Below are 15,036 nucleotides of genomic sequence, written 5' to 3'. Positions count from 1 at the left end.
TTGAATAAAATAAAATACATAAGATTACAAAGGAAACCAATTATGTTGAAAAGAACTTAAAGACCCAAATTAAAGAGGTTAAATGATTTGCCCAGGGAAGAATATACAAGGAGAAAGTCAGAATGGAGAGATTTAAGAAAATGACAAACTTTTTTACTTGTTTATTGAAGTAGCTAGATGCTACAGTAAATATAGAATTGGATTTGGAGACAGATCTGAGTTCAAATTTGTATCCCTAGGCACAGTGCCTTCCATAGTAGATGCTATAATAATAATGATGATGTTATTATTATTATAATAATAACTGCATAATTAAATGAGTAAGATCTTTTTGATGAGGTTGGAAGTCTATTGATATAGAGTGACAAGTTTTACCAGCCTCAGTATCACACATTCTCTTTCTGCAAGTTGATTTTCGCTTTCTCCATGAAGTTGATTGCAGTCACAAAAGTTTGGAGGGAACACGGAGACAATTAGGATTATGGCTTCTGGTTAGGGCTAGACAAAGGACTGCTTGCTTTTCCTACCCTGGAACAACAAAGTCAATTCAAACTCAGTGCTGAGCCTGGTTTGCAGAAGACACTGAAACAATTATAGATGGAACTTTAAGACAGTGCAAGTATGATTATTCCTATTTTTAAAATGAAAAAATTGAAACTCAGAAATTAAATGACTTGCTCATGATCACACTGCTAATATCTGAGACAGAATTTGAACCAAGGCATCCAACATTGTATCTACCATCCTATGGTACCTTTCCCAAACACTGTCCCTTTGGAGTTTGTATGGAACATTGGATTGACTAGGCATGATATTCCCAATATTATTCTTTTTCTCATGTTAGTGATAGTGCTAAAACCAGAGGAAACCTTGGGATATCATTTAACTAGTTATTGACTCTTGATTCCTGCAGCCCACGGACTAATTTGAAACTACTCCCCAAGACTTCCCCAAGTACTCTCCTGGTAGAGATGTTAATGCACCATTAATGCATCAAGTGAAGCAGCAGGAAGGAAAGAGATAAAAGCAAAACCTCCGATTTACAAATGATGCGCATAATCAGCCCTTGAATAATCAATGATGGACTATAGCACCTTAGAGCTTCAATTGAAAGTTATCTTTGTAACTAGAAACTAAAAGTCATAATTCTTAAAACTATAAAGAGAAATGAAGATGGAGACAGACAGAAACATACAGACTCATGAACCCCTAGGGAAAGCTTTGTACCCTGAGGAGGTGACTAGAAGATAAAGGGCTCATGTAACCTTGAGCTATAAAATCCCAGTGCAGTTTTAACTAAATTGAACTACAGTGTTGGAAGCTGTGTGCTGCATGGCATATGTTTTAACATTAATTCTACTTTGCTCCAATACATATTTCAAGACTGTGTATCACTGCTCACCTTGGTCCAGAGTAAATTGTAATTAACAACACTGGACAGGTATGAGAAAAATAGGTAGTCAGGATAGACCCAATGCACCCCAAACTTATTTGACATAGGTGGGTGACCAGTGGGAAAGAAGTTTTGTAGCTAGGAACATCACAAAGCCTCTCCCCCCTCCTTCCCCAATACAGTTGATTTAAATTTCATACTTTTTAAAAATCAGTTTCTCTGCTCTCTTTCTCTTGAACTAGGAGAGCTAGTGCCATGATAAAAATTCCTTCTAATCCAAGATCAAGGGCTCTGTTACTTTCTTCTAATTAATGTTTTAATATTCCCTCTTTTGAGAAAAAAATAACAGGCATTTCCTTAAAGCTGAACAGTGTGGCAAGTTTTTGTGATGCAATAATTAAGAATACTGATTGATTTATTAAATTAACATATTTATAATTTTTTGCCATCCTCAATTTATAATGAAAATCTTTAAAATTTTGTGATCATTACAGCATTAATTAACAATGGATGATTTTTTATATATTCAAATTACATACCATTTCAAATGAAATGCTTTTTAAAAGTATCTTAGTGGGCTTGAAAGAGTTAAAATAGTGGCCAAAATTGCCAACTTTACAAATCAGGCTAAATAGAAAAGGACATTTGGTTCACCAAAACCCACTGTGAATGATGTACTAGGATAGACATAAAAACAAGCCTGTTATATGAATCTAGTCCCTTGTTATCTGATGGGTAGAGAAAAAGAGAAAAAAGTTTAGTTAATCTGATCTCTTTCTAATGGTTTTAGGTTTATAGGAATAAAAATGATGGTGATGGTGCTGGTGCTGGTGATAGCAATATAATATTTATATAGATTTTTAGCAGTTAGAGAGCTTTATCCAAAAATTAATGTTGCTGGGTATATAATATGAGTTATTAACCCCATTTCAACACAAACTAAGGATCCGAGGACAAAGTGACATGCCCACTGGTCACCTATCTAACACATGTCAGATGAAACAATTTTCTAGTGTATAGCTTGGCTCAGTTGGCTACAACACAAAGCCAGAGCTATCATTTACTAGCACCGGCTTATCATCTCAGTGTACTATTGATGATAGGGCAGACTGACCAGAGAGCATAGATGAAACAGTACAAACCCATCCCTCTACTGGAAAACAATCAAAAGGACTATGGCTTATTGACATTTGTCAACAACAGTGTCACAGCATACATACAGTGATTTGTATATAAATTGTTAACTCAAACTTATCTGGTAACCTTTGTGATAGCTGTGAAATTTGCAATATTAGGTTTGACTAACTGTTCGCAGAGGTCATTTGCTCTGAATATGGCTTCTTCTGTTACCTATAATTATAAAATAATTAACTGATTAATAAGTGCCTCTCATCAACATAACTGAATAGAACCCAAAGAGATGAGAAAGTTCACTTTTATACAAATTTAGTGACTAGTTGAAATAGCATTAGGCAGGAATTAGTATCACATGTTCCGTGGACTCTTTAAATGTATCTCATAGGTTCATAAACCCTTAGAGATGACCTAATCAGTCAGCTAGAATTCCTTACCTTAAAAAAAAACATATATATATAACTACTCATGAAACCCCAGGCATTGATTCTATATCTGATGTCACTAGGACATTATGGTTTTACTCTTTTTGCAGCTGGCGATAAATGATCTTAGATAAGTGATATTATTTCCACTTTACAGTGAGAAAATGAGGACATAGATAAAGGCCTTACTGTCCCTGATCTCACATCTACTGACCCTCAGCCTTAGGTCCTTGCCACTTCCTAATCCCTATAATATGAAAATGAAATTTTCACTTACTTCTAAAAGTCTTTCTCCACGGAAGCCTATCCTTTGGAAGTAGGGACAGGCTGCCCTTTATATGGGTTGTATTTACTAGGAGGCCTTCTGTTTGGGGGGAATGGGGCAGCAGGGATTCAAAGAAACCAGCCCCCATCTTTACCTTTTCTGATTAAGCTTGAAGAAAAATAGATGGTCTCTTGGGACTGATTAGCAAATTTTCCAATGTACCTTAAAATAAAGGGACTGAATGCCAAAGGTTTTTATAAAAAAACAAACAAACAAACAAAAAAACTATTTTATGTGGAACTCCTCCCACGAGGCAAGTGCTCAAACAGAGGTCAGAAGAAGCAATACAAAGACACTCTCAAAATCTCTGAAAAACTTTAGTATACAATATGAGACTTGGGAGATTTTAACCCAGGACCTCCCAGCTTGGAGTGCCCACATCAAAGAAGGTGCTCTGCTCCTTGCCCAAGGCAGAATCAAAGTAGCACAAAGGAAACCTGAGATGCACAAATCTAGAGATATCACCATCCCAAATGTTCAAATGGACAGTTTGTACCCAACCTCTGGTAGAACCTTCTGAGCTTGTATTAAACTGATCAACCACAGTGGAACCCTGACTCCAAAATCACAATGGCATTGATATTCCAGTACAAAAGATGAATAATGAAAATTTTAAAAGGTCAAGAAGCAGAATTGAAACCTAGTTGTTATATTTGTTGATCTACTGATCCTTAATTCAAGGAGTGATCAGTGATTCAGTAACATTAATTATTAGGTGGAGTGATGCCCATTAATTAGGGAATGGCTGAACAAATTGTGGCATAAGGCTATAATGACCTATTATTGAGCACAAGAAATGAGAAAAGGATTAGTTTCAGAAAAACTTGGAAAATTAGTATGAAGTGACACAAAATGAAGTGAAGAAAAACAAGAGAACAATTCATACCATAACAACATTGTAAAAAACTAAAAACTTTGAAACACTTGCATCAACATAACAACTCCAAAACACTGAAGATGAAACATGCTACCTACTTCATGGGAATTTGCTCTGTTGACTATAATATCTATTATAAGATTTTATTTTTAATTTTGATGGGTTAGAAGAAAGTAGGAATGTGAGAAAATAAATGCTTGTTAATTAAAAAAATAAAATAAAATAAAATTTACTTTTAAAAAACCAGTAGTTAGGTGGGCTATTTTGCAGTTTAAGCCTAAGAGCATTTCCTTTTGTTTTGGAATTGGGAGACAATAACATCCTTCAATGCTTAAGGCAGATAAAGATTCCTAAGAATGCTTTGCTCCATACAGATTAATTACTAACCCTGTGTTAGTATATCCCTAACAAGGAAAAGTTAACTCTTTTTTCCACTCCCTTTTCTGGACAAATACATACATATACATATACACCCACACCTCAGAATTCTCCCCACCCTCACTTATTTTCTTGTTTTTTTTTTCTTGTTATTTTCTTATTTTCCCTCTTTCCACAGCTATAGTATAGGATTGTAGATAAGTTACCAAGTGGCCTGCTATCTGCCTGGTCTCATCCCCAAAGAAGCATAGAAGTGCCATATTCTCCCACTTTCTATCTTCTGTGATGTTTAAAGATAAATTCCATTACTTAGCTGCCAAACTGAGTACTTAGACTTATCAGTTTTCTCTCTGGGTGGCCTGAGGAGAACCATCCTAATTTCCATCATGCAGAGTAAAAGACTAACAGAAAGAAAGGTGTCCTTTTACCTTTGCTTTCAAAGGTAAATAACAGAATTCCTTGGTGGAACCTATTAGAGCTTTTGGTTAGAGATTAGATGGAAGTTACTAAATCTATAGTTCCTACTGTTCCTTTTGAATGCAGGAATTCAGAGTTGTAGCATTATCCTATCAAGCTTTGGTTGAACCATCTCTTATTTGCCCTTTTAATTTTTTTACTTTTTCAGTAATATTTTATTTTCCCAAGTTATATGTAGAAGAAATTTTTAACATTATTTTCTCACATTTTAAGTTCTAATTGGCAATTTGATATATGTTATGCATGTGCTATCAAGCAATACCTATTTCTTTATTCATCATGTGCATTTGCTCTTTTCAGATTACAATCTACTCGAAGGGAGGGATTGTCTCTGTTACATTTGTATTTCCTTTACTACAAATAAACACAATAAATGCTTGTTAATTGATTTCTTCCTTCTTTCCCTCAACTCATATTTATTCAGCTGTAACTATTATAAATAAAAACTATGTATAAATATCTTGGGGTGCTGGGGGAGCCACCTAGGTAAATGAGATCCTGTCTCCACCTGGAAGCACCTTGCATTCTAACAGGGGAGATGACATGTATGGAATATTGCTAAGTACAGAGGACAGGTACAGAGAGTTTCAAGTATGGTAGATCATTTCTGACTAGATCAATAGACCTAGATCCTTGAAAAGGTGACATTTGAGCTGAGTTAACTCATTGTTTAATTGTTGTTATAGGATTTCTGTCATGGGCAAGTTATGTGGCCACCACTTAATGCTCTGCAGGTGAAGCTTTCTGAACCTGGGAAATCATGCAAGCAAGTCTGCCAAGAAAACCAACTCATCTGTGAGCCATCTTTTTTCCAACACCTCAACAAGGACAAGGATGTGCTGAAGTAAGTGGGGAGGAGAAGTGCTGGGCCCTGGCTTGAGATGGCAATGCTGAACCTGCTGCCTGGGTAGCCAAGCTCACCAGTTTGGTTACTTATTCTTTGAACATATATCTCCTCTCATGTCCAGGTCTGGTTTACAGTTATGAGCACCTTCAGATTCTTAGTTCTGAACCTGTTGAGGAAAAAAGGAGAGTGGGAAGAAGGAACTGTATGATTTCCATTCTCACTCCCAAAATATCTATTTTCTATTGGTATCTGTGAAGTCACAACACCATTTCTTTTTTTTTTTTTAAACCCTTACCTTCCATCTTAGAGTCAATACTGTGTATTGACTCCAAGGCAGAAGAGTGGTAAGGGTAGGCAATGGGGGTCAAGTGACTTGCCCAGGGTCACACGGCTGGGAAGTGTCTGAGACAAGATTTGAACCTAGGATCTCCCGTCTCTAGACCTGGCTCTCAAGCCACTGAGCTACCCAGCTGCCCCCTACAACACCATTTCTTAAAAACTCTCACCTTCTACTTCTCTCTTAGAATCAGTAAGGTAAGGGCAAGGCAGTGAGGGTTATGTGACTTGCCCGGGGTCGCAGAGCTAGCCAGATTTGAACGCAGGTCTTCACAATTCCAGGCCTGGCTTTCAATCCACTGAGCTACCTACCTGCCCCCATGTACCTTTCTGATGGAGCTCAATGGCAGTCTCTGCTTTGTGATTGTTTTTATTTACCTTTATAGAGGTCAAGGTCATAGGCATTATTTTCAATTTGTTAATATTTTTGGAACTGAACTGTGGGAGCCAATATAGATGAGGAGTCATGAATGCAAAATGGGAGGTAAGACTCTTAATAGCAGTCAGTGCCCAAGGAAATATCATATCAGAATAAAACAAATGACAAGGAGATTTTGTTGAGCAAAAGGTTCAGGGACCTCAGACTTTGAGAAAGGGAAAAGAGGTTTCCGGAAAATATCCTATCCCAAGTCCATCTCTGGACTTCTCTCCACTTGCCCATCTCCCTTGCACAGATCTTTATTCCATTATTGTGCTTTCTGCTGAACTGATGTGTTTCAAGTTCTTACCTAAGCTTGTGTCTCTCCTATCTCAAGAGCATATAGTACTCTGGTACCCAAGAGGCACTTAAAAATATTTGTTGAATGAATGAATGAATGAATGAATGAATGGCACACTTGGAACCTCTAGTGGAATTGCTTTTACTCTGATTCATTCCTCCCTCCAGTATCAATACTATCCCTAAAGTCTAACTCATCTTTCCCTAGACATGAGGATTGTTTAGTTAGTAACCTTTTTTACCCTTATCGTTAATAAGACTTCCTCTCTGGTAGAAAAATTTCTCGTAAATAATAAAATATTTTGAATACAACTATAGATCTCCAGTCCACATTGTCATAGCTCATCCTTAAAGGGGAGTTCAAATAATTGAATTGAGTTAAGAATCACAGTATTTGTTTTTATTCCCTGGCTTAAAACAATTTGTTAGTCTGTCATTTCTCCTACAAATCTCATTATCCTCAAGTGTTAGAACACTTTTTTCTTGTTCTTTTTTTTTTTAAAGAAATAAATTGACTTATAGCATTTTTATCTCTAGGAAAGTTCTGTTGAGCAAAGATTTGTTTGATACCATTTTTTTCCTTCTTTGCATAATGGAGCCAAGACTAAAATGCTATCTTTTGTTTTCACCAAAAGGGGGTGGGGGGCACAAATCAGAAGAAGGCCTTTTAACCCCATACCCTGTTCTTTAGGCAAAGATTGATGAATTATGCATGTAAAACTTTTTTTATTCCCTGGTGTCTCTGCTGGGGGTTAAGACACATTAAGCAAAGATAATATAATAATGAGGGTGGCTAGCTACCAGTTCTATCATTTTAGAGTCCCTAAAATGACCAACATTTGACTTTTTTTCATTGTGTCTCAAATCAAGTTAGGTTATACAAAGAATTTCTCCATCAAAATGCATTTATTGAATATTGGATTTTGTGAGTGACCCTGTGCTAGACACTATACAAAGACTGAGAGAAACTAAGCAGTTTCTCCCCTCTTAGGGCCTACAATCTGTCTAAGTAGATATTAACATGGGCAGACAGTCAACACATACTGGAAATACAAATAAAGACATTCAATAAACGTGTATAAATCATGAATTTTCTCCTTTACTTAGAGTACCCAAACTTTTGGTAAACATCTACTTTGTATAAAACACTTCCAGGTATTAAATAGGGAATACAAAGATAAATAAGAAACCTCTGTACTCAAGGAGCTAATAGTCCAAAAGGGACTTTCAATACATAAATAACTATAATATAAGCCTAATGATATAAATATATAAAGAGATGCATAGAATTTTTGATAATTCAGAGAAGAGAGAGAAAACCAAAGGGGGAGATTGGAGAATGTTTCATGGAAGAGCTGAGGCCTTGAGGCACAAAATGTCAATAATTGCTGATGTTCAATGAGGCAATAGGCAGAAGGAGCAGCATAAGCAAATGCTTATAGAAGTGGTGTTACTTGAGCTGTTTAAAGAGAAGTTACTCTTCCATTTTAACCAGAATATAGGATATATAAAAGGGAAGCATATAAGAATTAGATTGTAAGCTCTTCCATTAGATCAAAAGCTCCTTTAGAGCAGGGGATGTCTTTTACCTTTTTTTTTTTTTTTTTAATCCTCAGTGTTTAGCATGGGACCTGATGCATTGTCGTCACTTAAGGAATGTTTATTGATTGATTGGTATCAAACTGGAAAAGTAGATTGGGGCCAGATGGCAGAGAGGCCTAAGAGTTTGGAATTTATCTAGTAGACATAGGAAAGCAACTGAATGTTTTCCATCAAAATGTCATTATCTAAAACAGTGTACCAGGAAGATTAGTTTAGCAGAAATCAATCAAACATTTATTAATCCTCTACTATATATATGCCAGAAATTGTACATGGTTTGGTATAAAGAACAGAGAATAGATTATCCGTCCTTCTAATAAACTTAACATTATCATGGCAGAGACAAGTATGTTTATAGAGTATAAATTAAAAGTTAGTAAAATAAATACATACAAAGTATGTACATGCAAGATAGTGTAGGAGAGAACATGTATAGGATGAATAGGAGAGGTGAGTGACTTGTCCCTACCAGTTGCAAACATAATATATTAGTCTAAGTAAAAGGTAATGAAGATTTGAATTTAGTTGGTTGATTGTACTGGAAGTGGAAAGGGATAGGGAGAGAGAGGGAAACTACAAAAGAAGCACCTGGCTTAAAAATCAATAGAACTTGACAGTTTGTTGTAATGTCACATGTAAAAAGGAAGCTGAAGTCCCAGATTGCTTCCATGTTTCAAACTGAGGTTCAAAGTAGGGCTTTAAATGTAGATCTCCTATTTCCTAATGTAGTATTTTCACAATGCCATATTACCTCTTTGCCTTGGTCTATTCCCATGTAACACATGGAAAACATGTGTTAAAAGATACCAGCTACAATATGGGTGGTTAGGGATTTTCAGTTGGTTCATATGCCTTTACTCAGTAAAACTGGAATCTGTCTCTGTCTCTATCTCTGTCTCTGTCTCTGTCTGTCTGTCTGTCTGTCTGTCTGTCTGTCTGTCTCTCTCTCTCTCTCTCTCTCTCTCTCTCTCTCTCTCTCTCTCTTTCTCTCTCTTTCTCTCCCTCCCTCCCTTTCTCCCTCCCTCCTTTCCTCCTTTCTTCCCTGCCTTCCTCCCTCCAGCCCTATAAGAAGAAAACTGCAAAATTCCTAATCTCTCTCCAGTTGCCCATATTCCCTTCTCTGGTTCTTCTTGCCTTTTAGTCTTATTCACAAGTGTGGCTAACTGAGATAGCAACCCCCTTTTGCCCATTGCTCCAATTTTCCTAAGTCAGCAAATGGGAAAGAAGGGGAAGGTACAGAAAGCTCTCAGCATATCTATAGTAGTCTCCATTATTGTAGAAAGTCTGAGGCCAATATCTGCTTTTGTAACCTGCAGCCTGAGTGATGGGAGGAATCTGGTGACAACCTAGCTACCTGGGCTGGGACTAGATAGATGGGGCAAACAAAACCGTAGCCTTACTTCTGTGTTGGTTAAAAAACTGAAATGAATGCGAATGTTTGTAATAAAGCTGTTTTAAATTAATTCTCTGCCCAAATCAGTCCTTTCTGAATAACTTATTCATGCATTGGTGAATGCTGATAGTGTTGTTGTAAAACCCAAGTTATCTACATATTCTTTTGAGAGCTTCCTCTGAATATAGGTAATTCTGGCACATTCATATTCATAGGCAATTAGCAAAAAGACTTTCTTCTAAACTAGCTCCTTTCTTTTTTTCTGTCTCTGATTGGGTTCCTGGCACCTTTGGCACCTCAGACATCCTTACATTCTTTCCTGGCTCAGATATCGATAAGCCAATTTCAAACACTTAGTGACTCTTTTCCACAGGGGCAGCCTAACCAGTGGGCCATTATACAATATAAATATAATAAGGTCATTGATTTAGAGCTGAAAGAGTTCATCTAGTCCAACCTCTTCATTTGTTAGATGAGGAAACTCAAGCCCAGGCAGGATATGTGACTTGCCCATATTCACATAGAAATTAAGTCAGTGGCAGGGGCAGTATTTGAACTCATGTTCTCAAACTCCAAATCCATTAGTGCTTTTTTTAAAGTACAACCTGCTGCCTCCTAATAAAAAATACTTAATGAATTCAGTAATCTCAGTGCTACTGTTGATCCTATAATAACAAAAACCCTTCACTAATTTTCTTTTTTTAATTTTATTATATTTTTCCAAATTACATGAAAGATTCCGTTTTAGTAACAATTTTCTGACATTTTGCCACCCATGTTCTCTCCCTCACTACCTCTTCTCTGCCTTCCTTGAGATAGTAGGTAATGTGATATAGTTTGTACATGTGTTGCCATATAATCCATAATTCCATATTCATCATGTGGTGGAAGACTTATACTGCTTACATTAGAGAAAAATTCCTGGAGGAAATAAAGTGAAGAATGGTATGCTTCATTGTGCATTCAGACTCCATCAATTTCTTCTATGGTGGTAGAGAGCCTTTTTCATCATGGGTGTCTTGGTGTTGTCCGGGATCTTTGTATTGCTTCACTACTTGCCAGGAGTTTAAACACCATTGCTATTTCTCATATTTTATGTAAAACACTCTTCTAGGCTCTTCAGGGGAACAAAGAAGTATTGTCAGGGGCTCTAATCACAGAAGACTTAGACTTCTCTGATGTGGGGGAACACATTTTATTATTTTTCAATTCAAAACCTCATGAAAGCACTTAATTTTCTTCTTTCTCCCAAATAATTCAGTGTGGGAAACAAGAGAATCCTGAGTGAGTCTTAAGTCAGTAAATAAATAAATTACCCTCTTCTGGAGACATAAAAACTGATAGGATAAAAGGCATAGAGAAATGATTCTGATCAGAGTCTGTTTTGCAAAGCACTGAGGATTCCTGGAATAAATGGTTAAGAGAATTGGAAATGTCATTTAAGATGTGAGCAAATATCATATTGATCATCTGTCAATTGGTACCTTCAAAGATTCTTCTTCTAAAGTCTGTTGAGCCTCAGTTTTATTCTTTTAGACTTTCTCTTGTTAAACTGACAGGGAACTGCTACCAGCTTAGTCACCACTGGCCTAGCATTATTTTAGCACCTTGGATTATCTTTCTTCTTAATATGTTGCTTTACCATGGAAAACCACTGGACCTAGTCTTAAGCTGAATAACCTAAATGAAGTCCAGTTAATTCTACCATAAAATGTGTTTCAAAAATGTGAATTTGTTCTAACATGATTGATGTATTAGGGAACATTTTAAGAATAACATGAATTTTGAGTTTGCTTCTGCATGATTTCTTTTGCAAGAATACAGAAAACTGCCACTTCACAATAATTCAAAAGCTACAATCCTTCTGACACACAACAAATTTTCCACAAGCAAATTTCAGGCATTTTTCAAGTTACATGACAAATTTCTTGGATATCAATTGGTGCTGTTAGAGCTGAGGACAGAGAAGGATTGGTCCCTACCACCCCCTTTGGCCTTGGCCTCAGAGACCTTGCCAACTTGCTTATGCAAATGGAGGTGGTTTTTTTGTTTGTTTGTTTGTCTTTCTAGACATTTAACATGTATAAAACTGCGCTGCCATTTTTATTATGTTCTTACCTTTTTTTAATGTTATGTCACTAATAGTTTTTAGCATTGCACCCCTAACTCCATTTCCCCCTGTAAAAGTGAAATTTGGGAGATGCCATCTAAAAGTATATATATTTTCTATGGACACGTGGAAATTATCAAACTACATTTCCCGTGGTCCAACGGGTTTCCATTTCCGGTTCTTTGGGCGTGGGGACGCCTAAGTCTCCACGCAGAGAACAGTTTAAAATCTCCTGGGTTAGGGGGGAGTGGCTCTTGGCCAGCAGACTCGGGAGGAGACAGGAGACAATAATGGCGAGGGCGACGGTTTTGAATTCTTACAAGCGCATGGTCTAATAACTTTATCAGCATGGCTTTAACTAAAATACTAAATTTTATATTTATACCAGCCTTTATTATTTTTTATCGTAATACCCACAAGACCTTGCATGGTTTTGCATAGCACTTGGGAACACATATGTCCTGTTATGACAAAACTGTCTCTAGTTTGAGACCAAACCAGTGAGCAAAGTTTGTGATATTAAGAAATCCCTGGTATCTCCTCTCTTCTGATCAGTTGCCTAATCCTATGGCATTCTATGAAAAAGAACAAAACAGTCAAGGATTTCATTAGGCCAAGTAAATGCTATAGCTTGGTTATGGGAAATTCCAAACCTAACCTAGAGGAACCAATGTTCAAAAGTTATTGGAGCATTATCATGTCAATAAATTTCTCTGCATTGGCCACTTTCTTATCTAAGACTGTCATCCACTCTTCTCTCTTTTGAATTGTCACCCCTTCCCTTTTTGAATTCACTTTGTTTTGGATGCATTTCTTGGTTACCTGAATCCCCAGAATCCCTCTAAATGTGTCTATAGTTTATATGCAGCTTTCTTATTTTTGCCTACTGTGGGATCCATATTTCTGAGAGCTGCATCCCCAGAATTCCATAGTGCCCCCCAGAACTCTAAGAGAGGGGGCAGTTAAAGACAGTTGGAGTCCTGGTATAAAAAGCCAGGTCACCCTTCTTGCAGGGCCCTGTTTCTTTGCTCTTGGATCTGAGCAGAGGGGCCCTGACTCTTTGCTCTTGGATCTGAGCAGAGGGGCAATCTGTGTAGCTCTGAGCTGGGTCATTCTGTCTCTGACAGCCAAAGCTGTTTTACTTTGTTAGACCTTCAAGCAAGACCACAGTCTACCTTAGTTTAGTGGTCTAGGTTTAGAAAGAAGAATATTTAGAGGCTTAGATAGGAGGTCAGCCATTCAAGATACATTTCCCCCTTTGGAGGGAGAGGTTGCTTTTGACATAGCTGTTTTAGATAGCTTCCCTTACCTATCAATCCTAAACCATTTCCCCCCTTCCTAGTCCCAGATATCATTAAACCCTTTTCATCTAGGAACAGTGTCTGGATACAGATAATTTGGGGATATACTCACATCCTCCATAAGCCAAATTCCCTTTACTAGTGGCTCTGAAGTTGATCCTAACCTCTGAGCCAGTGAGCTGCTTCTAAGACATCAAGCTTCACTTATTCTATCCTGTGGGGAAATAATTCAGAGAAAGATATCATCATAAGGGGTTTAGCCTTTCCCCACTTACCATGTTGGCCCAGAAGTTATCAAGCCAGATTATCCCTCATTACCAGACAGTTAACTGACTTCCAGCTGCTTAAAGGGAGAGGGGAGGTGAAGGAATACTCCACAGGCTCCTGCCCCTCCCATCCAGTCAAGTCCGCCTATGTTAACCAAACCAGGGATTAGGGAGACTTCATTGCCACTGACCCCTGTCATCTTAGAGTTTCCCTAATCCTACACTACCCATTATATAATGCATGCACACAAATGAATGCTTTCAGATTTTTTAAAGTCTACTGAGTATAAGAAAAATTATATTTATTTTTTTGGTCCTAAAGAGCCAACTATTAGATCTGGACAGGCAGATTTTGACTTAGTATGAGAAAAAAAAATTCAGTGATTAGTGTAGTCCAAACATAGAATGGACTACACCTCAGAAAATAGGGAGCTCTCTGTCTCAGGTGAATAACTATATGTCAGGGGTGTTATATAGGACAGCCATGCTTCAGGATGAATTAGATTATAGTTTCCTTTACCATTTGAGATTCTTCAATGAAATAAACATTGGCATGGGTGTGTCATCATGAATATAGACACATCCATGCATAAAAGCCTTGCTTTCCTCAGAGAGGCATTCCTACATGGGAAGGAAGTAAGAGGGGAGTTCTCTTGGACTATGGACTCCTAATCTATAGAATGCAATTCAACTAAATGAACTAAGATTCTTCTCAGCTTCATATTCTGAGACTGTGATTCCTTCCCTCAAGGAATTTGGAATTTAGTAGGGAAGACTAATGTAGAAGAGACTACATAAAACAGTAAGGCCAGCCATGTGTAATGGAATGCTAAATAATGTCATACAGACTATCAGTTATATATGAATTTAGAAGAATGTGAGATCAGTGAAGATTCAAGCAGCTTTTGTTGAATGAATGAGGTAGTAGGCTTAAAAAGAAAAAGTAGCATTTGTATAAGTAGAGGAAAGAAAATGTATAATGTTCTTTACCCAGGAAACAATTCGAATAAAGACACATTCATGAGACTGTGAACCCAAATTGAACTCCAGCCACTAGACATTGCTCTTCAAGGTACTGGTTCCCAATAACTGGTATGAGCACCAGTCTCATGTCATGCTTAGAAATCACTGTGAAAAGCACAGAAGAAAAGTTCATATGATTGGGTCACTTCCAGTAACATAGGGTAGGAAGCAGGTGGTCTAACCAGATGTTTGGGAGCTACTCTTTTGTTTTTCTAAGAGCAGTTAAAGGTAACCCAACTGCTGATTGTTTCAAAAAGCCTCAGTTCCAGGAAAACAGTCTCTGTCCTACATGACTGTGACTGCTAGGGGAAAAAAAGAAAAGAGAATGCATATACCCAGGGGGGTGGGGGGAAGACAGAGAGAGAGAGAGACAGAGAGAGAGAGAGAGAGAGAGAGAGAGAGAGAGAGAGAGAGAGAGAGAGAGATAGAGA

The 15,036-nt window shown here is 37.4% G+C and overlaps 1 protein-coding gene across 1 annotated transcript in view; it reads left to right on the top strand.

Moving 5' to 3' along the window:
* The window catches only part of MGAT5 (alpha-1,6-mannosylglycoprotein 6-beta-N-acetylglucosaminyltransferase), a 242,317-nt gene that overhangs the window by 221,357 nt on the left and 5,924 nt on the right, over positions 1 to 15,036 (top strand). The window contains exon 15 of the mRNA XM_044669910.1: positions 5,696 to 5,853. Coding sequence (XP_044525845.1) covers positions 5,696 to 5,853 — 158 coding nt within the window. The remainder of the gene's footprint in view (positions 1 to 5,695; positions 5,854 to 15,036) is intronic.

Source organism: Gracilinanus agilis, chromosome 3 (assembly GCF_016433145.1).
Source record: "Gracilinanus agilis isolate LMUSP501 chromosome 3, AgileGrace, whole genome shotgun sequence".
In the NCBI taxonomy this organism is placed as follows: Eukaryota; Metazoa; Chordata; class Mammalia; order Didelphimorphia; family Didelphidae; genus Gracilinanus; species Gracilinanus agilis.
Note: the sequence above shows the minus strand (reverse complement) of the source record. Positions and strands in the feature narration are given on the sequence as shown.